The following is a 24916-nucleotide window of genomic DNA, read 5'->3' on the forward strand; positions in this document are numbered from 1 at the left end:
GATTTTAAGATACAGATCAATAAATGTTTCAAATTTGGATTCTTTAAAGTATTTGACTGACCGGAATCCAACTTCTGGGTCAGTTTTGCTGGGCACTTGCATTGACAGAGATCAAGTCTAGGTTCAAGGTAAATGCCTTTAAAGGTTGTGTTCAGCTCACCTTTATCGCTTTCTGGATGTTAATACAGGAGTCTCTTATCGTCTGCAGTAACTTGTTAAAGCGTCCCATCTCTTGTACAAGCACAGTATTCATGCTTTGGGTATAAATAGTTGGATATCGTCTCATTGCTGCTTCAGTGTCAAAATTTGGAGGAAGTTTGCTCAGGATGTCATTTGTGACTTCATGGACAACTTCGTCGGTGGATTTTGCACCACCAGCAGATGCCTGGGACTATCAGAGAGCCAAAAATTCACATTTATTTTGAGAAAGAGGACTTAGGAGAGTAATTAAAATGCAGGAAAATTTAGGTCTTACAAAGGCATTGTTTAAAAGACCATTACAGTTCCAACCCTCTTTCCCTGTGATGGATTGAAATTAATTTGTTTTCAGAATTGCCTATATTATTGCAATAAGTAATTAGTTAGAGCTAACAAAATTTGGTTTCCTACATCTTTGTACCCTCCTCATTTTTTTGTGGAAATCCTGCTTCCATTGTAAACCAATCTTTCTACCCCCATCTCCAGTGTACCCATCATCACAGTGGCTGGCCAGGTACTGTGAAATGGCACAGAACAAGTTCTGTCTCGCTGTCCCCCTTGTTCTCCATAGTCTCTGTTCTTCATTTTCCTCATGAAGCTTACAGGAATTATAATATTCCTTGATTGTACCTGGCTTTCAAACTGAACTGAAAATGGCCAAGAAATTGTAAATTATTAAAAGCTGGGAAGTGTAGAAGGTACATTTCCTTGGGAAGACAGGAAAAAAATACACAGCCAAAAAAGCCTTAAGAGATTCTTAAGTAGAACAGTAATTTCACCATAATTAAGACACAACACAATAACATACAGTAAAAACTGGAGAAAAGTGTACATACTAATGTAGAGATAGAGTAGAATATTACGGCAAGATGGTTTGTGATTTCTACACTTTACATACCAGTGTAAGAAGAATGCTGTCAAATAACAATTGTGTTTCTGACTGATCCTTGGCAATATCTGCATTTGCATTCATTCCAAATATCTCTGGGGAAGGATTCAGTGGAAGTGTCTTTGTATAGTCAATATAGCTTTGGTACTGAAAAATGGAAAAAAAACCACAAACCCTATAGACCCACACTCTCCTGTGCAATACATTAAGCTGATTACTATGTCTTTTTTAGCTACAGCAGGTATGATAAACTAATTCTCTTATGCCTATTCTGTAGTGCTTTTAACTTCAGCAGGCTCTTTCTCTTACCATCCCCTAAGGATGCTGGCTCACACACAACAAAGGCAATGTAGTGGGTAGTAGTTGGGGTGGGTTTTTGACATCATTTCCATTTCTTAGAAGTCAATGAAACAAATTCTAATAAAACATGAGATTAAGCCACAAAAGCAGGCAGTGACAGCAGTAAGCTCTGAGGCTCATAGCAACGTCACTAAAGAGAGATCTATTTTTGCAAAAGATAAGCAGTTGATAATCCTGTTGTTCTGGGATACTTACATCTCCTTCAGGAGGAGCAAAATAAAGGCCACTTGAATCAAATTTATAATCTACATTTGTAACGATTTCTGAGGAAAAGAATATTTTTAGAACACTACGGAGCGTACGCCGATCCCAATCATCGGTGACTCTGCCACCATAATTACATTCTCCAGTCATATAGCGAAGAGCATCATATGGCACCTCCTGAAAAAAAAGCAAGACAATGATCTGAACTGCAGTCTATAGCACTTCTCTGGGCAGCCTTACTGGTGTGACTGTAGTTTGAAAGTCATCCAGAATTCTCACTGGGAAGTTTAAAAAGTGTTAGTTACTTTTGCTAGTTCATGCTTGTAGCATTGATCTGATCTTCAACTACTTTAATAATCATCCATTAAGTCACCCAGCATTGCATCTTTTGAAGAACAGTAGCCTCAAAAGTTTCTGTAGTAGTCCAGCTACAACTTCATGAGCACATGTTTTTGGAAAACTTTACCAAAATCTCTTGTTTCTCTATACATACTTCTCTCTCCATCACCAACACCTCCCCATAACTCTTCTGCAGGGAAAGAAACACTTTCTTGAAGTTACTTTCTCATGCTGAACCACAATCTACCTATTAACCACACTGATAACCAAAACCACTCCAGCCTGACACTGGTGTAAAACTAATGCCCCTTTCCTGCCCTCAGCCACAACTTTTAACAGACTCTGGCTATAGTGGGTTGCCTAGAAATCTGGAACATAAGGAAGTGTCATGTATTGCTAGCAAATTCCACAGCAGCTTTGAAACACTGGCTAGCTCTGCAAACAGGGAAGGAAATGTCACCTGCCAAGTTTACACAAATAGATTATGGTTATTAATCTACAACAGGCCAGGGTCTAATATTATCCCTATCATTGAGTAAATCATAGTCAGCAGTAAGTATTTTAGTACACTATTTTAGTTTGCAGTAACATCACCATCAGCTGAATCCACAGCTCCTGTCTAAAGACAGGATAAGATTCCAACGAATAAGGCAACTGTATGGAACAAACAAATGCTGCTCTATTTTGCATGGCAGAACTTCTAAATTGTAATTTGAAAGTAAGTTTCCCACATTAGTTATATACTGATCATGGTGCACTAACCACTTACAATGCTTGTGGTTAGTACCTTGCAAGTAGACCTTGCTTTCTAATTCAGTGCTCCCTGTTTGCTATGGCAGCATCCAGCCTGCCTTGGTACGTGCACTAACAGCCCAAGAAAGTGCAGGCAAGGACTGGTGACCACAGTGAGAGGTTGCTGTACCTCGTACTGGTTGAGGAAGGTGTGAAGCTGCTGCACGCTGATGCGCAAGTCAGTCTCATTGAAACTGTATGGAATATTCCAACCCAATGGTCCAAAATTCCGCCTTTCTTGCACGAGAGCATGGAAGAAGCAAAGGCCGTACAGCAATGTCTTGAACTCAGCCTTAAAGCCAAATGCAACAACATTAATTAATCATGGCTAGTCTAAACCATTTAATTTTTAATCACATCCTGTATAAGGGTGCTTTGAGTCACACAAATGCCAGCCTCTCCTGCTCTGCTAACATACTGTTTGTAAGTCAGAGGTAGCTCATTCTTGACATACAAAGGCATAAACAACAGTTTTCATAAACATCAGTTCCAGATACTCACTTAAAACTCTGGGAACCCTCAAAGCAATTTCATTTTAAAGGTATATATGCACGTATACCTAATATACATGTCACATACAACTATGTGTATGAGACCACAGATCTCTGAAGTTTTTTTCACACCACCGTATTATAAAACACTGTTCATTCATATAATATCTCTGTTGAGATTTTGGGGTTGGTTTTCTCTTTATCAAGAAGGAGGTCTGTAAAGAAAAACTTCACTAAGAACTTTTGTTTTTCAATTGAGACTATTCAGCAAAGCGAATTACCTCATTTAGAACTATATTAATTATAGAAAAATAATGTAAAATAATATGCTTCCAAACAGACATCTAATTATGAAAAGACTTTTTTTCACCAGTCTTACTGTGTTGGGGACTTTTTTAACTCAAGAGCTGTTGAGTTAAACAAAATTTCACTTGAAGAAGTAGGAGAAAAGCAATAAAATTAAAAAAAAAAACCAAACAAATAACTTCACTATTGCCAGTAACCAAAAGTGTTTCATTGCAGTGAAGACAACTATTTAATCTGGGAGGTTCTTTTCCCCCAGAGCACACATACAGAGTCATCAGGGTCTGCTTTAACTGACTTGCAAAGTTACAGGATGACATTACTAACTGGTTTGCTGCAGCTGTTGAAAAATTCAGGATCAGATACTGGATCCATCATGTACGAGCTAATTATATTGGCCCGTAAACCTCTGGGTGCTTCATTAGTCATCTTCACTCCATTCTGAAGTACAGACACCGGGAACGTGGCAGATGGGTAACTGGTGAGCCAAAGTCGGAAATCTGGATGTGTTGTATCAGGGTTTAGCTCCTATAATACACACATATAAATATGGGCAATTGGAAGACACACTAAATTAATACACACCACAAGTTTTATTATTAAAGCCATTTATACTTTTAATTTCTTAGATACTTATATGAGATTATAGTGAAAGTCATGGTTATAAATGACAACTTCCCTTCCAAAGCTGGTGTATTTTTATTGAAGCCTTTCGGTATTCTGAACTAAAATTTGTCCTCTCTGTGCATGTTTGTGGAATATGTGACCAAAATGCACTTAATGTCATACAGGTGTTCTGGGAAGGGCTATAGTAATAGTATCACATCAGAAATGTGTTAAGTTTATTAAGGGGGAAAGACAAGAAAGAAATATACACTAGTACTTCTTTGGAAACCTATAGCTGTTCAAGAGTAAAATTCCTTAGCATACTGCATTTCTACAGTGATAGACATTTGACATATGTCTATTGCTATATATGATATGTCATATCTATATATGACATATGATGCCCTGAAGAGACTGTTGTAGCAGCTGGGATTTACCATCCAGGGAATGGGCCAGACCCATCATGCTTGTGAGCGCTTTCTATTCCAGCAGGCAGAAGGAAAAAGTCAGAATCAGTCTGTGACGATTACCTTTACATGATAGAAATTATCACTAAATATTGCTAAGATGGAAATCATGATGAAATATTGCTAAGCTGGCTTTTCAATCACCTGAATGGATCAGACATGCCTTCAAAAGTACTTATAAGGAAATACTTATTTTTACCTCACAGACTTTTTCCAGTGTTGGCATCCATGAACTTGCGAGATGGCAGTTTTGCAGAACTACCCATGTTCCTTCCTTTACTGCATTCTGTATCATTTTCATGGCTACTGGGCCTTGGCCTTGACCAAGTGACAGAGAACTAAGCTTTGCATCACCATATCTCTGCATATAGAAAGCATGTTATAAGAAAGAATACTACTGCATAAATAAAATAAACCTTCTGGTGTGAGAGTTCACATCTGTATGTATTCCTTAAATGTTTAATGTACAGCATATATTAAAATACAGTTTAAATCTTATTTTTCATGTCATTCCAGTTGACTAAAAACCTCTAATCTATCTAAAGTTCCTTGCTTCATGCAAACATACACAGACACACACACACACACACACACATATCAACTACATTAAAAAAGCCTGGAGATATTAAAATACCTGATCATCAGCAAACCTGACAAGGGCTGCCATGGGGTCTGCACCAGGGGAAAGTACAAAGATCAGCGGTGCACAAGCATGACTGTCAGAAAATGCTTTTGACAAATCAAATGGAGGTGGCTCAATAAATGGACGGCCCAGGTTGTGAGTGATAAATTCTTGCACCATTGGTATTATCTAAAAGAAAAGGAAAAATAGAATTAAATGTCCCATTTTTGTGTAAGCATTAGCACACATTAAATATTTTCATATAAATTTCAAGGACAGCTCTTAGATGCTCTAAGACAGTTGAAATTGGAAGTCCTATGCAAATAATCTTTAATCTCATTTCTGTCACCACATCAGAACAGACTAATGGGCTGGTACAGGAAAAAAGATCTTTTTCCTGCACTTACTTGATCTGTATTATGGAGAGGATTTCAATTTTCAAATCTCATAATGCAACACCTTTCAAAGGTGTTAAAATCTTGGCTTAGAAAACTGCTGTGTACAGCCCTGTTGTACACACTAGTGTTTAAACTTCCTACTGAAGTCAGCTGGGCTCTGTGCCAAAATGAGAGAGAATTGATAAAATGTCAGCTTAATGCTTTCATCCTGTAAACTCTTATATATAGTTCTTCTAACTATCACCATTCATTCTACCTGTGGACACACTCTGGAGCGCTGTACCATAACCACCTCCCCTTTAAAGGAATGCAATAGTGTTCACAAATGTGATACTGAGTTTTAATATCTGAACACTAAATTCAAGAAATGATAAAGGTTTCAAACAGCAATGTTAATTCAACAACTTCGGTAATTTTCATACTACATTAGCATAGGTGTTTTTGGTTAATAAATATATGACAGAATGTGACATAAGGGAAAAAGCTCCAATAGCATTATTTCTCAACAGTCCTGCTCACAAACTCACCTGTGTTTTTATTTACTTTAAAACTTACCCTGCTTTACAGGTGCATTGTGTCACCAATTAGTATAATGCCTTAAATTTGGGAGCAGGAGGGAGGCTGTAGGCTACACTAAAGATGGAGATGCTCTTGAAAGAATGTGGTTCGGCTTCCAAGCTTTTGACTGATTTTAAGGATATGTATGAATATGAGAACCGTTTAAAAACCTTCACAAACTGGCCTTTTAGGGAGAATTGCAAGTGCACTCCGGAGAATGTAAGTCTGAAATTGGTTATTTTGGCTATGCCTTATTTTTTGTATACTGTGCATGAATGTGAAGCTTTGTTAAGTATATTCATATTCAAGAAGAGTTGTGAGCTTCCGCTAAGCCTGTTCCCTGCTCAGAAGTACTGTAGTAATATGACTTGCTTCTGCATATCTAGCTACAGAACTGAATATAGTTACTTCTCTTGTTTTTACTCATTTTATGTTCTTGTTGCTTAAAAGCTAATTCTTATATTATGTAGTCTTTCTGATTGCAAGTTTTCATTCACAAAAAAGAACCCTACATTAGAAGAAACAAACAGACATCCAGCAGTAAGGATGAAGTAGCAGAATGATCACTACTTCAAATTCAGAAATTGAAATTACTTAAATTGTAGAGAACTTGATGTTTATGTCCCTGCAGCCTTTGGCTTGAGCATTAAAAATAAATAAATAAATGGAAATCCAGTTGACTTGTACTTTGGCTCATACATAAAACTTCCAGGCTGGATCTCAGATGAGTCGCACTGCAAGAGTCCTCTGAGTATATGTGAAGTTTGATAACTGAAACAAATGTACTTTTAGTTTTCTGACCAGCTGTGCTCCCTCTGTGGCCAGTTAAAGATGTAGCATTCTACTTGCATAACTTATTGATTCTGTATGTCCATGGTCTTGTGCTAATTTTTCTCTAAAAATATTCTCTATAGTCCTGGCTATGGCAGATCCCATGCACTGCTACTGAAATGCATGTGTAGCATGACAACATCTACTAGATGTTTTCTGGTAGAGCAAAACTACTCTGGCAGCCCACACATGCCACAATTGTGCAGAAATCTGTTTGCTACTTGCAGCCTGTTCATTTACTAGTTGCTTATCTGCCTGCTTGCAGCCCTTGCACTTAAAATGTACTTTTCACTCTGATCTGTGCTGATAGACATTGTGGGGAGAGGCATTATTTGTGAGCTTTCAGAGTTTACTGATGTGAACGTGAGCCGTGTGTTGGATGAGGCTCTAAACTTCCAAATTGTCACCTACAGATGGCAAAGGCGGGCTTTATCCACTGTCCAGATGAAAAAGAACCAGATGTAGTAAAATGTTTCTTTTGCTTGATAGAACTGGAAGGCTGGGAACCAGATGATGATCCATGGTAAGCACAGATGTGACAATGTTCTTGAAGAATTCCTCCAAACTTCTTTGACAACATCCCCTTACTCATTATAAAGTTACCAGTTTCCTCTGTAGCAGTTCATGGAACTGAAGCCTATTGAAAGGTTATCTTATCCAGTAACTGAAATAGTTTGGCTTTATCTGAGATAAAGTAAGATCTACTTCTGTATGTTTTCTATATGGTAGATGGCAGAAGTACTGAAGAGAATTGTCCAGGTATCTTTATTGCTTGAAATGGAACTTGCATGGGTTTAATATCTGTTCTTATTCTCTGTTTTCATTGCAGGAATGAACACATGAAACATTACAACTGTGGCTTTTTATCCCTCACTAAGCCCTTTGATGACCTGACCATGGAGGAGTACTACATGCTGGAGATGACACGGCTGAGAACCTTCCTTGTAAGTGTTAACCAAATAATTTTAATATAAACTAGAATGAAAAGAACTTTAATCTCTAGTATTTCCAACCGTTAGCAAGGAGTGATTGTGTAAGGCTAGAACACAACTTACTCTGAAGTAAAGATTTAGGTGCATTATTGGCTAAAATCTGCACCTGAACACTTCTAGTATACTTTAAAAATATAGTGGACATACCCAAAAGTGATCACTGAACCCTACTGGCAAGAGGAGTTGAGAAGTTTCTGAATCAAATGGGACTATGCATATGAAATAGCTGGCAAACTGCATCATTCAGGTAGCAGTATTAACCATAGGCTAAAAGTAGACTTCTGAGCTAGAATTAGTGGGAGATTAGTAGGTTTCTGAGGATCTAATTTTTTAAGGTAGTTGAACTACACAGTTAAATTGCTCAACTGAAAGTCCCAATCTTTTGCTTTGTTTTAAGTGCAAAACTGGCAAAAGCATAATAAATGCTTTTGAAGAAGAAGTCACTGCAACTAGGCAGCGTCTTCTGGATAACTTTGTCTCCAAGCATCAGTATACACCACTTCCACCAGTGTCTCTCCATGCTGAGCCATCTGCCTGACATTCTAAAAGCTCATACCGCCAGTCAAAAAAAACCAACAGTGAAGTGTGAAGTCTGAAGGTTTCTCTTCTTCATATGGTACAAACATTTATATTTTTATCTGAATACTACTGTAAAGCTAAACAGTTGTGTGAGGAAGTATAGTGAATTCCTTTCACAGGCTTTCTGGAATAAAAGCCCTAATTGTTTATGTTACCTCTTACCTTTCACAGTATGCTTTGTCATTATGGCTAGGTGTAGACTAATAATAGTACCTTCAACCTGTGTATATATGTCAAGTGTCCAAGCAAATATTTGTATTCCAGCTTTTAGGGGGTTGACTTTTTCGGAATAAAGATTTGTAACTCTGAGCACCTTTTGTGACCTGTGCCATGTTCAAGCCTTACAGCTAGACAGACTAAATCAGACCAGTTCTGCTTCAAAACACCTTCCAATAGAACAAAATTGATCACTGTGTCTGCAGTAATTGCCACCTTTAAAGCACCTATGTTATCTTCTTAGATCAGGCAAAATTCACCATAATGACATCCATCAAAACAGATGTGTAAGCAAATACAGTAAATGTACTGAGAAAGGAAAGTCACAAGGTTTGTAAGACAGCCTAAAGGAAGAAGAACTCTGGGGATTTTGGTTATTCACATGAAGCTTAACAAAACCTAAAGGCCTACCTTCTGTTTTAAGTATCTTTTTTAATTACAATTTTAAACTTGCCGATTTTTATTTTTTAAATCTCATTAATTCCTGTTTTCCTTTATGACAGACTTTTGTAGAATGGTTGTAGACAACACAATTACAATGCATGGTTATAAATACATTTAGCTTCCAAGATGGACAGACCTTTTTGAATGAAAGTTTCATACATACTTTATCAGGCCTCAGGCAGCGAATGACAAGCATCCTTTGGAACTCCCCCAATTTATCTTGCCACTGTGCAGGAAAATCTTCATTCTGAGGATTCTAAAAACACGCATTTCAACATTATTTAAAACATTTGTGAATTACCTGTAGTGAGAGCAAATTATCTTTTAATATGCCACATTAATACATGGTGTATTTCTTAATCTACAGAAACGAATGGGGTTGACATGCTTTAAAACAAAACTACAAAAAAAAAAAACAAAACCAAAAAGCAAAAGACACAAACAACCTTTAAATATATGTGTATAGCTAAGAAGCATCTCTTATAGCAGGCAAGTTACAGTAATCTCTAAGTGTTTAGAAGATAATAAACCAATTTTTTTTCTCTAGGAAGCAGAGAAGGAATGAGGTGGAAGAAACCTGAAAATGCACTTTACCTCCCTCTTTCTGTTAGAACTGAATTATGGTGTCAGTCTTCAGTATTACAATGATAGCCATATAATCAATGACAATCATTACAGCATTATATGACAACTGTGAGTTAGGTTACATCTGAATCCAGAAAATGAGTGCAGGAAAACAAGAATTGGGAACTTAAGTCAAACAGTGCACCAGGGAACTTAGTTTGTAAATGGCCTATGAATAATCCAACTGTTGTTACTGCGGTTATCAGATTGGGAACAGCAGTCATTGTGTGCCATGTTAACTTCTTATTAGAAAGAAGGACATTATGCCTTTCTGGAAACATTTTCTGTGCTCATGACCTTCTTGCACTTGCAAGAACCTGAGTGAATTGAGAAACACTGAGGACTCCACTGAGTATTGCCACTGTGCTGAAAACTCTTAATTTCCCCATGAGAAGGGACGCATCAGTAGCTTTGAGATCAAGTCAGCCAGCTAGCAGAGAAGTGAGTTTCAGTCCCTGCTCCAAGATGATACAGAATATAACTTTAGATAAAATACATGGAATCCTTGAACTGGGGAGCTGAAGTCAGGAATTCCCTACTTTTGGAAGCGAGCTGATCTATAATAGTAGGAGAAAAGTGCATGTCAAACTCCTTTGAAAAAGTCCTATTCTGCATATGGTTGCTGATGACAAAGTGGCTGAAGCCACACTGATTTGTGTGTTCTCTCTCTAAAGCAAATGGATACATGCATGAAACTGCCATTTTAAAAAGATTTGTGTATCACTAACAATACAGGAAAGAGTGGGTTGCACATTACTGGGGATACTGGCAATTAAAAGGAAATAAATGCAGCTATCAAAAAGGAATTTTCCCCAAGACCATTAACTGGCATTTTTTAAAATTATAGTGCATTCACATGGAAGCAGTAGTATTAAAGCTAGATAGGTAAGGAAAATGTTTTTACATAACAGGTAAAAGGCATAGTGACTCTGCTATATTAGAACAGTGATAGGTAATACCTTTCCTAGCACTGGAGGTTCAATAACTGAATGTTCTTTACTTCAGTATTACTATTTATCAGATTGTTTATCAGTTAACTAACTGATGACCTGATTCCATAGGTCTCATTTTATTCAACACCACTTAAATGAAGAAACTTCTATTTATTTCCGTTTGGCTATGTGAATGCCCACATAGCCATTACACACTTCTAAATTTTTACTTCTGAAAGTCAGCACCTTTCATTTATATTGGGCATTGCTTTAAAAAGCTAGAATTCCAAAGGGGACATAGTCTTCCTCTCCCTCAGTCTCTTTTACAAATGCCATAATTTTTTTTTTTTTCATTTTCCAAGCAACTATTTCCCAAAGAACAGAAGTCCTCAAGTTACTGTATCTTTAAGCCCACATTTAAATAGGCAGGATTTCAAAATCCTTGACATTTACAATGAATAAAACACATGGTGTGTTAAATGGGTGTAGGAAGTCCTGGGACATTTGACTGAATATTGCTGATAAATTTTCATCGTTTAAGTTAACAGTAAGAAAAGTGGTTCAATGGACTAGCAGAAATGGACAGCATTATCTGAAAATGGAAGTGATTATGGTCAGATATAGTGCAAGTAGGAAAGAAGGATAACTTTTAGTCATTTGTCCAGGAAGTATGTGTACAATGAGCACTTTGTCTTTGACTTCACCACTGATTCCTTAGAATCTAAATATGGGCACTTTAATCTTAGTATTAAGTCTTTTTTTAAATTTTATTATATTCCTCCCATCTGCTTCTTGATAGGCAAAGTCATTAATGCATACATCAGGTCACTGTGAGAATAAGGAATCATGGGTCTCCTAAACTCCATTCTAGTTTCTCTACATGATGGTAATTGGTTTCTTTACACTCATTCAGGAAAGCAGCATACTATGTAAAAGCAGGAAAAGGCATCTTCAAAGCTTGGTAAACAAATGTATAAACTGACAAGGGAAAACGGTTGCCTTAATTTTGCAAATTTAAGTTTCACCTTCCCACTCCACACTCCAGGTTTTGTTGCCTTTTTTCCATCCAAGTTCAAATCTGACTTGCTATTCAGAAGCCACCTGACAAATTGGCAATGATCTACTACACACTATTTGCTTAAATATTTGCATTAATATATGTAAGAACATACCGTGTAAAATGACAGCACTTTCTTTTCCCTGTATAAATATTTTCAGTATGTTAATTGGCTTATGAATGCAAGCAATCAGGAATGTTAACATACCAAACTGTCGTATACTGATTTCCATCCATCCTTCAGTTGTGCAAAATCCTTACTAATATTTGTGAAGCATGGCAAATTTTCAAGTCGACAAATTTCATCCCATGATTTTTGAGGAAGCCAGGAACATGGATTAGAAAAGGGATTCTCCAAACCTATGCCTCCAGTCAACAGGAAGTGCCATTCATTCTCATTAATCTGCAATGAAAAACATTATTCTCAGGACTAAATAAATAAAATCTAATGGTTTTAGTATATTATGTAAGAAATAAATACATTTATCTGAATTACTGCATTAGTTGAAAAAGCTTCTATTCAACCACGAAAAGCTTATATATGGTTAAAATTCATGTGCTTCATTATGAATTTTAAAGTCCAGGTAAGAAACATTTTGTAAATAATTCCTAGAAATTAATAGAATTTAGTTGACAGAATGCGTGATTTTGAGAAATTCTACACAAAAAATAAACACATTTAGCACCTTAAGTGAGAAAAAGTAGTTTCTCAAATCAATGGTTACAGTTCATTTTGATATTCCCTTAGAACTCAGAATTACATTACAGTAAAATTTCATAAAACATTCTCTGTAAGAACAACACGGGCTAGGCTTTGGTTTAAATAATGGTTAGAAAAAGCTTTTATCATCTAGCTCAGTTTTGCCATACCTTTTTGCTATGTATTTATTTTAGAGAATATTTTTCAGTGCTCCTAAATTGCTTATTGAAATGAAAATTTCACACAAAATCGAGGCTTAAGTGATCTAGTTATTTCTAAACTTTTCTATTCTTTTACTACAAATTATTAATTACCAATTTTTCATATTTCATGAGATTCACAGTTAGACAAAAAGAGAAGAGCAGCTTGTCCTTTTCAAAGATGGAACGACAGATATTGACATAGAGTGAGTAAGTAAAATGATCCTTGAGAGTCTTCAACCTGTAGGTGTCAGAAAAAGAACCTTCCATTAATACCACTCTAAATACTGTGCAGCTCTGGAAACCTATTACAAATCATTGCATCTTCTTTGTTCTAATATACTCTCTGGTCAGTTACCCCCAAGCAATCACTAAATGCATGTACTATTTTGTGAGTAAATAACATAAAAAAAATGAAGTGCAATTATATCTTAGTAACACGTGATTTTCAGAGGAAGTGAGAGGTCCCTTTTGGGACAGGCAGAAAAGAGCAGCAATTTAAAAACTCATTATGAATATGAATACCAAGGGCAAAACCAAAACAGTCCATCTTTAAAGGTTATCTGAAATAGGTACTATATTACAAATATATTTACACTTCTGTGATTTATTATAAATATTTTTCTTTAAATACAAAACAAGGAGGCCATCTATTGTTTTATAAAGGTTTAAGTTTGAATTCCTAGTCATAAAAGGGAAAGCCCATTTAGTTGGTTAGAAATGCAATATCTGAATTTTCACAAGGATTTCAAATGCTTCTCTCAAGGTTGTAACAAAGATGTGAAACTTGGCTTTTTGTGTACTATGGCTTTTTTTTCAACTACATAGGTCACAAATCCCTTGATAGGGAGGAACCAAGGGGGTATTCCTGCAGTTCAAAGATAGCGATCATTCAGAAACCTAAGTGTGAACAATCATAATTGAAAAGAGGAAAACTTTTGATAGAAGATCAAGACTGATGAAGAGGCAAATAGCTAAGTAACACAAGCAATGCTCTGTGATTTGAAGATCAAATAAAGCCACTAGTTTAGTAACTGATGTGACAGAACACTGAAAAACTTTCTTTAAACAATCTCTGTGTAGACAATTCACTTCAAGGATATATTTTGAACATTCCTAATGTAATTATAATAGCAAGGTTCACCACATGTAAAATAAATTCAGATCATTAAAAAGTGCAATTTCTCCTGTTCTCATACACAATCTGGAAGACTAGAGGGATACCTTCTTATAAAAAGAAAATAAATAATGAAACTGAACTAAATAAAAATGGTTGTGTTGATAATTAGTGCCTTGCACACTCTACAGCCAAAACCCAAACCACAAGACTTCATTCTCTCTCACCAGTGGTGTGAAAAAGTTTCTTATCTGTTTCTTGAAGACGTACAAAGTCACTAGATGAAATATAAAATCAAAGCAAGTGGGCCATTTTAATCTGATACTTTGTAATTTCACACACGACTTGAGGTAGCAATTACTAAATAGAAGTAGTGGAATACATTACACTTGTAATATATTTTACCATTTTGTTCCTATGAATAAATCATTTTCCCTGAAAATATCTGACATAGGAATGTACAAAATATATTTCAAAATGCAGTGCTTGAGACAATACACTTTGGAGAAATGACAGTAACATTTCTGGAGTAACTAGAGATACATCACTAACTACAAATGGTGAATTATCACTCTTACCTTGTTGGTAAATCTTCTGATTGCTCTGAATTATCTATAGACATGACAAAAAGATTAATAAACCACACGAGTGAATACTGATACACTGGCTCAATGTTGGCTAGATCAGCAATAGAAAAAAACAAGACTGTCGAATGGACAGCAATAGGAAAATAGCCCATACGGGCAGCATCAATCTTCTTTTCTGTCTCTTCAGCTACAGCTTGCTTTTCAGAAATCTCATTAGCCAGAACTTTCGAAGAAGATAATATCTGGATAGCAGTTTCATCCTCCAAAATATTTCCTTCTGAGGCTGAAAGAACTTCTAAAATCTTGTCTTCTATTTCTTTCAGCTGCCTAAAATAATATACGATTTTTTTTACATACCAAACTTACAGCTCTTTTCTGTTAGTTTTTATAAAATAAAACAATGTGTACATTCTATTCTTGGTATGCAACTTACATTAGAAACATTTTTTTCTTATTAAACATTCCCTTAAATATGTTAAAAATATATCCACTTAGGCTAAAAACGTATGGCGAAGGGAGAAAATGACAAACCACTTTGAATACTGCACATTTCATGCTTTGACCTATGGGGAAAGATGCCCTTTGCCATGTAAAATCAGTGCAAATCTAGCACACAGTGAAAACATTTTTAAAAGGCAACCTTTAATGAAAATTTGTGAGGACAGCAAATCATGTGCCAACATCATTGAAGGGATGCATAAAACCAGAGGACAGGATCAAGAGTTACATTTTTCAATGACACAACCTGCAATTAAGTTCTTTAATGTTTTTCAATAATCCCACAAATAGGAAACCGTATCAGAAGAAAGAAGGCACAGCCCGTAAGAAGATAAATAAGAGTATGCATCCAAATACACCTAAAAAACCCAAACAGAAGCCTAACTTTCGGCTCTCAAAAACAGCAGTCTTGAATTTCCTGTTAAATCAAACAGTAACAAGAAACAAAGGGTCTCTCAAATACATTTCCCATGACTGTAGTTCCTTAAACAGAAATCTGCTTCTGTCTCTAACAAGGGAAGTTATCTTGATACCTTTTATTCTCAGCCCCTTGAACAATGAGGGCTTGTTTTTCTTCTTCAAGGTCTGGCCTTTCTTTTGCAACTACAATTCCAAGAAGCTGATCTTGCATCCCTTCTGAAGTTATCATGAAGTTCAATAATGTTACCTGTTAGAAGAAATATTTTTGAGAGATAGAACAGTTAGGGCCAGATGCAATTTAGAATGCTTGTTTACAAGATGAGTTTTATATAATGTCATGTATTATGCTCAAACAAACTTTGAGAGTAAATGAATTGCAGCTGAGGGCTTCGATTATGTGTTAGAAAGCTAACTTCAGGACTAACCCAGAAAGTTAACTACAAAAGCGATGTGACAAGAATTTACAGAATTTCATTCTGTTCCTCAAAATTACACTGAATATTTGAATATCAGTTCAAGAAGGATCTGCCCATTTCATGCCTGTCTATATCAAACAACCTTCACAGGGAAAGAAGCAAAACATTTCTATGAATGGAAGATTCAATTTAATGTACAGATTTTGTAAGTAAATGTGATCATCATTTGTTTTCCAAAATTGTTCCATCTGAACATCCCAGTGCAAATGGGATGCTGGCACAGTATATTGCAAAAATATAAAGACCAGATAGATCACATTTTCTGGTGTTTAGAAACGTTTCCCCCATGAAATTTTTGCTGTTTTCATAAAGTAAGTGGTAACATACATGCTGGGGTTGTACTTCAAACTATTACTGTCTCTGCCACATGTTTTCTCTCTATTGGCCTTGTTCACATACAATTTGTGGTGGTGTTATTACAGGGATATTTGTACCCTAGAATTAGGATAGCAACATGTTTTCTTTTTTTCATGAGAAAATAAGTGACTGGGAAAAATAGTTATTGTTAAAAGAATTCCCATGCTATGACATATTTATAATGGATCCAGAAAAACCCACATAATCTTGCTGAAGAAGTGGCAAAAACAGACAGCATTTTACATGAGAAAGGGATGGAATACATTGCCAGCAGAAGGGTAGAAAACAGTTTGATGCATGTAGTCCAAAACCAAGAAAATCATCAAGATTGATGACAGTATTGGTTTTAATTCATTGACTAGGCAATAGTAACTACAGATTCTCTAGGCTTTTTTTGGGGGGTACAGATACCACTGACTTATATTTACAAAAAACATTCATCTTCAACATTATGATCAGTTACAATATGGGATACCTGTGAAGTTAACTTGTCTTGATCTGCTTCTGCCACTAATACCTGAAAGTTGTCCAAATATTGAGTCTTGTTTCATGAGTTTTGTTTGTAAAGTTAGGAAGGTACTATTTCTTAAATGTGATGTATTTCTTAAAATACATCACTAATAGTTTTTTGTTACAGCCTCAACTGAAAAAAAAAACAATTTAGGAGCACATCACACTGTTCTTACACAGGAATTTTGCGAGGAGGTTCAGGTCTATATGACATTAAGAATCAGTAAGATCTTCACAAACAGCATGGCCTATTTCTTCCACACCTAATTTAACAATTTTAGTAATGGGAAGTACAAGAGGGACCTGTTTCAAAACTTCCAAGAGTCTTCTGTAAGCTCAATTTCTCTTTTTCAAATTAAAAGGCTAGCTACAATGTTATGAGCTATCTTTTAATCAGAGCTGCCACGCTCTAAAAGGTTGGCTGGCTCAGCCATCAGAACCTCTGAGGTCTAAGCACAAACTGCTGTATACATTCCACGTTTCTCCTTGGTCCCTGAGGGACAGGCTGCTATTTCATATGGGTGTGAATAAGTCACCTTTCCCTCAGCAGTCCTGAATATTATCTGACTTTTTTTAGTGGTTTTTACTGCATTTAATTAATAGTTCTAGAAGCAGGAAAAAGCTACTCCAAATGGCTAATAACTACAAATACATATATGTGCAGGTACTTGTAAATCCATGAGCTATGTCTCTTTGCAGGCTTCACTATGTAAGTCACATTAGAATTCAGTAGTCTTTTTCTGTGAGATATGAAAGCCGTATCAATAACCTTTTCCATGGACTCATTTCATTAGCTAGCTCCTGAATAAACCTCATGGCAAATTCACCAGTGGATGCTGAAATTGGTTTCAGACCAAGATATTGAGATACTACTTTTCTGCCTTCTGATCCCTGTATGTCAGCCACCTTAAGTCAGATAGCTCAGCAGTGTGTGGTGTAGCTGAGAGTGTACTGAACCATGGCATGAAGGAACTGCTCCTTATTAGAGCAATTAACAGCTGATGTCTGACTGCATGCTGCATGGAACTCAACTAGAGAAGATTCATATAGCTTTAAAACACATATGTACATTTTTTTTCTGCATCAGTACTTCTTCATTGTCAAAACAGCTTACTGAATGTCATAATAGTTTAAAAAGTTTGATTTCAAGGATTTGGGTTTCAGTATAGTCTATGTTTAACCAAACTGTAAATTTGCAATACTTTTCTATAAACAGTTCTTCAAAAATAATAATAAAGGGGGAATACATCTCCCAAGCAACTTCAAAAAGACTAAAACACCAATTTTTCAAAGCAGGAAACCACCTTTTTTTTGTCCTAAGATAGAAAAATAAGAGTACCTGGAGTTATATAAATCTGTAAATACATTTTCTATCTGATAAAAGCAAGGCACAATGCCAGGAATTCCTCAGATTCCTGTCCCTAACCATACTACAGATAAAAACCACAAATATGCAGGCCTAATGCTGAGTTTGAATGCAAGCCGACTATTCTATTAAACCCTTGAAAATATATTTATAATAAAGGATGACTAAATAGCATCAGGAGATACAGACTGGGAACAGTGATAAAATTACTCAATTAAAGAACTGACAGTATGAAAGAATGACAGCATTGCAAGGTGAAGTATTAGATATGAGAAATGTCAACACTTCTAAGGTGACACTAGTCTTCAAGCAGTGTAAAAAAAAAAAGGCAACGTTGGCAGGGAAGAGGGGAAAAAAAATTGCCAAAAAGCCTTCCCTGGCTTTAGCCAAGGAATCATTTTAAAATTAAAACAGAGTAGCACATTCATTTACAAAATTCTCACCTTAACAGATGTTTCAGGAAGATAATGTGGATTTCTCAGCTTAGTTGTAATATAAAAGCGGAATTCAGGAGCATACTCGATAATGGCATCTCCAAGGCACATGCATATACTCCCAGACTGCTTAAATGTCTGTTTGAGCAAAAGCGGCTCTAGGATAGGATCAAGTTCTTCCCCAACATTCTCCAGTAGCACTTCAGAATAACACAAGAATTAGTAGAACATTCTTGGCATTTATATTATCAATTGACTGTTCTTTACAATACGAATGTATAATGTGTATTTATAGTGTGCAAACAATAAAAATATCAATCGATATCTAGAGATAAGGTTAAGTTTCTTGCAATATTCAGGTGACTGAAAAATGAATTACAGAAATGTAATTTAATTTCTTTTTCTAATATCAACTTGCAAAAAAAAAAAAAAAAGGAACTAAAATGCTATCACTATTACTGCTGCCAATGGCTTAGAACAGCATTTTAGGTCTGTCGTTCTTAAAAAAGGAAATAACAACAGACTAAATGCCACATGCCACAGAAATATTTTGGGGTTACTACTTATGCTTCGATTTTCACTGTAAAAATATGAGGCTGTCAAAATCAAGAAAGAAGGAATAGAGAATAAACAATTTCTTCACTTGTATTCTAGTCAGCCACTGAAAAATTGCTGGAGTTGTAACTATGTGTTTCTTTCATTAATTTATTTCTATTTGAGGGTAATAAGACAAATTGCAACAAAGGTACTACAGAGAATACAAGAATCATTAATGATCACAGCTTAGCAATCCAGTATTTATAGTCTTGAAGAGCCAAATAAAATTAATGTTACTCTTTAGAAATAAAATTACTGTAACATGAAAACAAAGAAATTACAAATCTCATAAGGCAATTAAAAGATACAAATTAAACTGAGTATTATATTGTGCTAAGAAGTATCTTATAACCTGAGGTGAGGACTGCAATTACTTTAGTACTAATTTGACTCAAAATGAGAAAAAAAATATTCTCCTTTCCTTAATTATGAGAATATTCGATACTCATTGGAGTTTCATTTCTTAGCTAATTGTGCCCCCTCCAGGTTCTTCTGGAATTTACACTTCCATTAATCAACTTACCAGGACTGCCAAACTGAATGCAGTTTTCCAGGGTTGTAACAAATTCAGAGTCGCTGAGTTTGATTATATGCAAATTATTGGTTTTTTCCATGTTCTTTATCCATTTATTTGCTTGACCCTGAGGATCTATCATCAGAGGCCATCTTCTTGCATTACTGAAGGGAAAAATAAAAACGTTCAAAATTGAAATATAAGTTTTTCAGTACCTTAAAGTACTTCATAAGGTATTTATTCCTTTTTGTCATTAAAACAAAAGTATGTCACTATGAAATCATAGTAGGCACATACCCAGTTATAATCCTTAAGAAATTTAAGGGGAGACAGATTAAAGTTCTTTGTTCAAAAAAACCCACAATTTTACTCTTTCAAAAAAAGTACTTAGAATAAGACTTCTTGCTTCCTAGAAAGTTTAATCACATTTAAATTTATAACATTTTCAAAATAAAAATAGCACACTTAGTTTTGAAATTCTGAACAGTTTTAATACAGTCATATACATAAGTGAGCATTTTTCCAGTGAAAATGAATGGAAATTTCCACTAAAGAACCATTTTAGAGGTAGTGTAAAGGAAAATGTGTAAGCAGATTCAAAGACCTTTTAATCCCTAATTTTTAAACAGATATGGACACAAAGGACTTCTATGTTTTGTTCTTGTCAGACTTTTAGTAACTACTTCACAGATATTTTTATGGCTCTCTACCACATGTAGTTACATTACCAAGATATCTAAAACTAGTGAAACATTTTAATGGCCAATTACAACAATAACCACCTAAATTAGAAACCATCTAAGCAGGCAGAATACAATATAGTATACTACTGGAAGGTAAAAAATGGTAATAGCTTTTTTTTCCAAATTTAGCTTAAAAAGAAATCTTTCAGACTTCTACAGCTTCTACCATTATTACAAGTTACCTTACACAAAGTGAAAATGGCAAATTATTTAATATATTTTTAAAAAATTAACTTCTCTCTCTTGAAAAATTTTGATTCACAAATAAAACTTGTCATGTAAACATGTCTGCTCCATATTCTTAGTTTCCTTAAAAATTCTAAGATGAAATGTATGCAGTTAAGTAAAACACAATCTCGGGTTTTGTCTGATCTTTATTTATACCTTTTTCTTCGAAAGAGTGATGTTTCATGGAAGGTTTCCATAAATTGTCAAAAGAAAGTGATAAGTCTTGAATTAGAAAAAGGTACAGAGGAAGTAGTTGTAGATACAGTGAAACTTCTAAAAGACAATGCTCAGACAAGTTTAGTTCAATGCAATCTAAGTTCTTGCAGGCTTATTGTAAGTTTCAAAGTTGCTGGCAGGCAAAACTGTGTAACACATTATACACCTTGATCCTTTTTAAGAGAGCAATTTTAAAAAAGGTAAAGCACAGTTTAAGAAAAATCCTTGATGTTCTCTATTACAATCTCTATTTCATAAACTTATTAAGGACCAAGCATAGTTGTAAGGCCTATTTATACATGTGTAAATACTACAGTACACAATAACATGCATGTAACCCTTTTTCTGAGGGTTCAGCTGTAACTCAGGCACAGTTCTGTGGGGCACAGCTGTGTTGACTAGATTATCATTACTGAATTTTTCATTTTAAGCTGTGAGAGACCAGATAAACAAAACTATGCAAGATAGAAAAGGTGAAAACAAAGCTGAAAGGGAAGTTGGTTGCTTAGCAACTCACAAGAAGGTTTGGAACTTTGCAAAGAAGAAGAAAGCAGAAACTGGTTTTTATTTTTTTGGCAACTGATGTCAGATTTGGCAGCTCAGCAAGACCAACAACCAATCCTTTGCCAAGAGCAACAGAGGCAAACATTTCCTCACCTTGATATCAACCTTCTGGCTAACATAGAAAGTGTTCTTGATGTAGTTGTGAGCAAATGGATGTTTAGCTTAGTTGTGTTAGTCCTAATTATCATGCATGCGTATTAGTGAAAAAGTACTACTCAGAAATTGTGACTGATGCTGCTTGCAGAATCCCTGCACAGTAAAATGTGCACAAATGAATGTGACTGTGCATATGTATGTGTATATATACATATATGGAGCTAGAGAGCAGAAGCAGCTTGAGGTTCTTTGGATTGAAAATGGACATTGTGGAAGCAAGATAGGTTAGCAGAAGTTTAGGAGCAAAAGTTTTGGCAGAGAAATCTACCATGTGTGGCACTAGCCCGAGATTATACATGGTATGCTATACAGAGGTTCCTTCTGTGATATGGATCACAAACTGGACTTGGCAGTGACCCTTCACCAGCTGAAGGGGGATGGCTTTCTTCCCCCTTACAGAATGATTTAGCAAAATGGGTCATCTAAAAGGAACCATGCCCAGCCTACCTATAAGGGAAGAAGTTTTCACAAGTAAAACGCATTGAGAGATTCAGGAAATGCATTAGTAATCCACCAGGACAGCGTGGTATCTAAGCAGACATTAAGAAAGTTAAAATGTGGGCTTTGTAAAGTTACAAGTATTTTGAATAATTTGGTAAACACAGATAAGGGAAAATTTGGTACCACAGTAGGTCTAGAGAAGTAAACAGAGAATTTGAAATCTGAACATCTGTCAGATGAGGAAGTAGCATCAGCAGTATTAGAAGACAAACTCACAGCAGGTAAGTGTTCACCAATGGATCCCAAGTGTATTGCTGAGCTCCCAAACTGCTAGGTAGTTCAGTTGCTTATGAAAACCTGAAGGGAGACCCAAGGGATATATGGCCAGGTGATTTTAAGAATAAGATGATACAAGGTGATATAGCAATTGCAAACTGTAAACTGAACATAGTGAACTTACATGTTAGGCATATTCTAAACCAGGCACAATTTATGTCATTTGCTTGTAATGATTTTGCTTGCTTTTATTTTAAATTTGAGAAAACCTCAGCCAAAACCTACAGAATGTGCCTCTTTCCCTAACTACTTCACATATTGTTTTCAGCATATCCCAGTTCAGACTTATTGTGTAATAGACATAAAATACTTAAGACTGAATAACTAAAGAGTAATTCTCTAATAACAGCCGAACACATAATGATAAAATTAATGATAAAATCCTCTTCATTGATGGGAATGCATAAGAAGTCACTCTGTGTGTTTGTAAATTATCCCTGAATAGCTCTCCCATTCTGTCTTTTGACAAATCTGTTATAAAAAGCTTCACTTGCATTTTATATGGTTCCTGGGGTCTTTATATAAAATTAATCTAGCCATAAACTCATAACTACAGGCATAATGTGTATCATCAATTTGAAGTAGAATCTATCTCAGATTTCAAAATTAAAGGCTATCATTATTTATTTTTAAAATGCTAACCATCTCTCCATTAGTTTGAAGAGAATTTTGATCAAAGCTTTATAAAAAGTGAAGTGTTAGGATGTACTGTAGAAGTGTTGAATCCATTAACATTTGTCAACTGTTTAGCCTGAGTGATCGCATTATTAAAAGAGTAATTGCCTAAAAAAGTAACATATACAGTCATAATCCCAGTGTATATCCTCTAACTTCAATGAGTAGTTTTGCTTCCAGAAGTACAATCAATGCCAATTTTGAAGTCAAATGAAAATACATTGATTCTTTAGATAGTGCATTATTTTGTCCTGTTTCATTTTGCCCTTTGCCACATATCCCGTTGCCAAAGCGGAAATATTATCCATGCATCTATGCTTCCACAGGTTAACTCTATAATATTCAATTTCAGTTATGTGTGAAAACCTAATATTCACTCTACAGTAAAAGAAATATTCATTCACCAGTACTGTACATTAGACTCCTCAATCTGTAGAGCTTTCAGTCTAAGAATTTTCATATAAACCATAGTAAAAATAAAAGATATTAGTTAGTTTCTGCAGTAGCACACTGTATAAAAGATGCATAAATATTAGCTACCTGTTACCATAGGCGTGACAACAATTAACCTGGCTATGGAAAAGAATTGTAAGAATTACTTATTCATCATCCAAAAAAGAGAACCAACAGACATGACATAAATGGGTAGCAATCATAAACAGAAAAGCAGTTAAAACAGTGTTGTTTCACAGTCAGTTCAGCTTCAGCTGTACTAAGAACAAAACCTGAAAACTCAAAGTCAGTACCAAGGCCTTAGCAAGCAGACCGGGCAGGACTGAGAGGTTTTTTTGTTTCACAAACACAAAGTCCAAATGAAAATCATAACTGCTTATGCAAGGTCACAAAGCTTAGTCTATTGCAAGCACCTGCTCTGTATTTAACAAAAGTGTCAGTGCCATATATACTTCAGTTATCAGTAGACTCATTAATCTAAAGCTAATCACTAGTGAGCTATACATTTTCAAAGAAATCACTGATGTTTGCACTGATTGTGATGTTGATATATACCAGATGAACTCTGCCCAGACAAACATATTTCTAGTGACTAACGTGAGACAGATGTGCATGTATTGGAACACCAAGTAAGAATGTAGAATCATCTTAAAAGTGAAAGGCAATAATATTAAGATTTAGAGTTCTTGGGATCTGTATTTTCTTTCCATCAGTATTATTGCAATTTCAGAATTTGTTCCACCTTACAAAGAAGAATGAGAATATCTTTAAAGATGCAGAATTTTAAAAATGCTTTAGATCAAACAGTGTATTGTTACATAAATTTGAAGGATTTTATTTGGATGCAGCTGAAGATAAATTCAAAAGGGAAAATTCAGAAACAAATAGGGGATTTCAAAATGAAAAATAAATCCTTGTTTCCTTATCAGAACTTTCTTCAACTTTTGATAAGCCTATTGTAATTCTAACTACATTACAATAGGAAGCTGCAATTGCAACTGCCATGCAGTTGCAACCATAAATAGTATTTAGCAAATTGCAGTGCTCCAAAGATGTAATCAAGTTTCTGAGTTTACTTATTTTTTAAAGTTCTTTGAGGACTGGAATGGGTGCAAAGAAGACTTTGTGGTGCCCCATTCATAATTCCTGCTAAAGAGGTCCCTACACTAACCCAAAACCCAAAGCTCTCTTAGCTGTTGTCTAGGAATATGCTGTGTTGTTCTGCTCCAGAAGGGATCCTAGGAATTACTAGTCTGTATGAAGTACTGGTAGGGAAATGAGGCCCTAAAGAAAACAGATGCCAAATTCTCAGTGCAGATACATCTCTTCACCTTTTGTCAAATATCTAAAACTATGACATGGATGAGGAAGAACAGTATCTAACCCTCAGCTTCCCAACAGGATGTGAAAGCCCACATTTGTGAAA

At 35.5% G+C, this 24916-nt stretch overlaps 2 protein-coding genes across 5 annotated transcripts in view; one reads left to right on the top strand and one right to left on the bottom strand.

Moving 5' to 3' along the window:
• The window catches only part of DNAH7 (dynein axonemal heavy chain 7), a 115628-nt gene that overhangs the window by 8500 nt on the left and 82212 nt on the right, over positions 1-24916 (bottom strand). For all 3 annotated transcript variants that reach the window (XM_062619643.1, XM_062619642.1, XM_062619644.1), the window contains 14 exons: positions 19688-19842; positions 18577-18767; positions 15538-15671; positions 14498-14833; positions 12917-13043; positions 12111-12305; positions 9453-9545; positions 5284-5460; positions 4849-5010; positions 3904-4104; positions 2913-3074; positions 1643-1828; positions 1097-1234; positions 161-391 (listed from right to left, as the gene is read on the bottom strand). In XM_062619643.1, the coding sequence (XP_062475627.1) occupies positions 161-391; positions 1097-1234; positions 1643-1828; positions 2913-3074; positions 3904-4104; positions 4849-5010; positions 5284-5460; positions 9453-9545; positions 12111-12305; positions 12917-13043; positions 14498-14833; positions 15538-15671; positions 18577-18767; positions 19688-19842 (2488 nt within the window). The remainder of the gene's footprint in view (positions 1-160; positions 392-1096; positions 1235-1642; positions 1829-2912; positions 3075-3903; positions 4105-4848; positions 5011-5283; positions 5461-9452; positions 9546-12110; positions 12306-12916; positions 13044-14497; positions 14834-15537; positions 15672-18576; positions 18768-19687; positions 19843-24916) is intronic.
• Positions 6287-13924, top strand: LOC134164179 (baculoviral IAP repeat-containing protein 5.1-B-like). 2 transcript variants are annotated; one of them, XM_062619666.1, is made up of 4 exons: positions 6287-6446; positions 7472-7581; positions 7888-8002; positions 13631-13924. In XM_062619666.1, exons 1-4 carry the CDS (start codon positions 6309-6311, stop codon positions 13685-13687), a joined length of 420 nt encoding a protein of 139 aa, XP_062475650.1. In that variant the 5' UTR covers positions 6287-6308; the 3' UTR covers positions 13688-13924. The 2 variants fall into 2 exon arrangements, with proteins under 2 accessions (XP_062475650.1, XP_062475649.1); XM_062619665.1 differs by lacking the exon at positions 13631-13924 and adding an exon at positions 8448-8938.

This window comes from Pezoporus occidentalis, unplaced genomic scaffold, assembly GCF_034315485.1.
Source record: "Pezoporus occidentalis ecotype Australia unplaced genomic scaffold, CSIRO_AGI_Poc_V1 ctg213, whole genome shotgun sequence".
NCBI lineage: Eukaryota > Metazoa > Chordata > Aves > Psittaciformes > Psittacidae > Pezoporus > Pezoporus occidentalis.

Coding starts and splice junctions, on each gene's coding strand:
- LOC134164179 (XM_062619665.1), top strand. CDS start 6,309: ATGGAGATGCTCTTGAAAGAATGTGGTTCGGCTTCCAAGCTTTTGACT. Junction 7,582..7,887: donor GAACCAGATGATGATCCATG/GTAAGCACAGAT, acceptor TTTTCATTGCAG/GAATGAACACATGAAACATT. Junction 8,003..8,447: donor CACGGCTGAGAACCTTCCTT/GTAAGTGTTAAC, acceptor CTTTGTTTTAAG/TGCAAAACTGGCAAAAGCAT.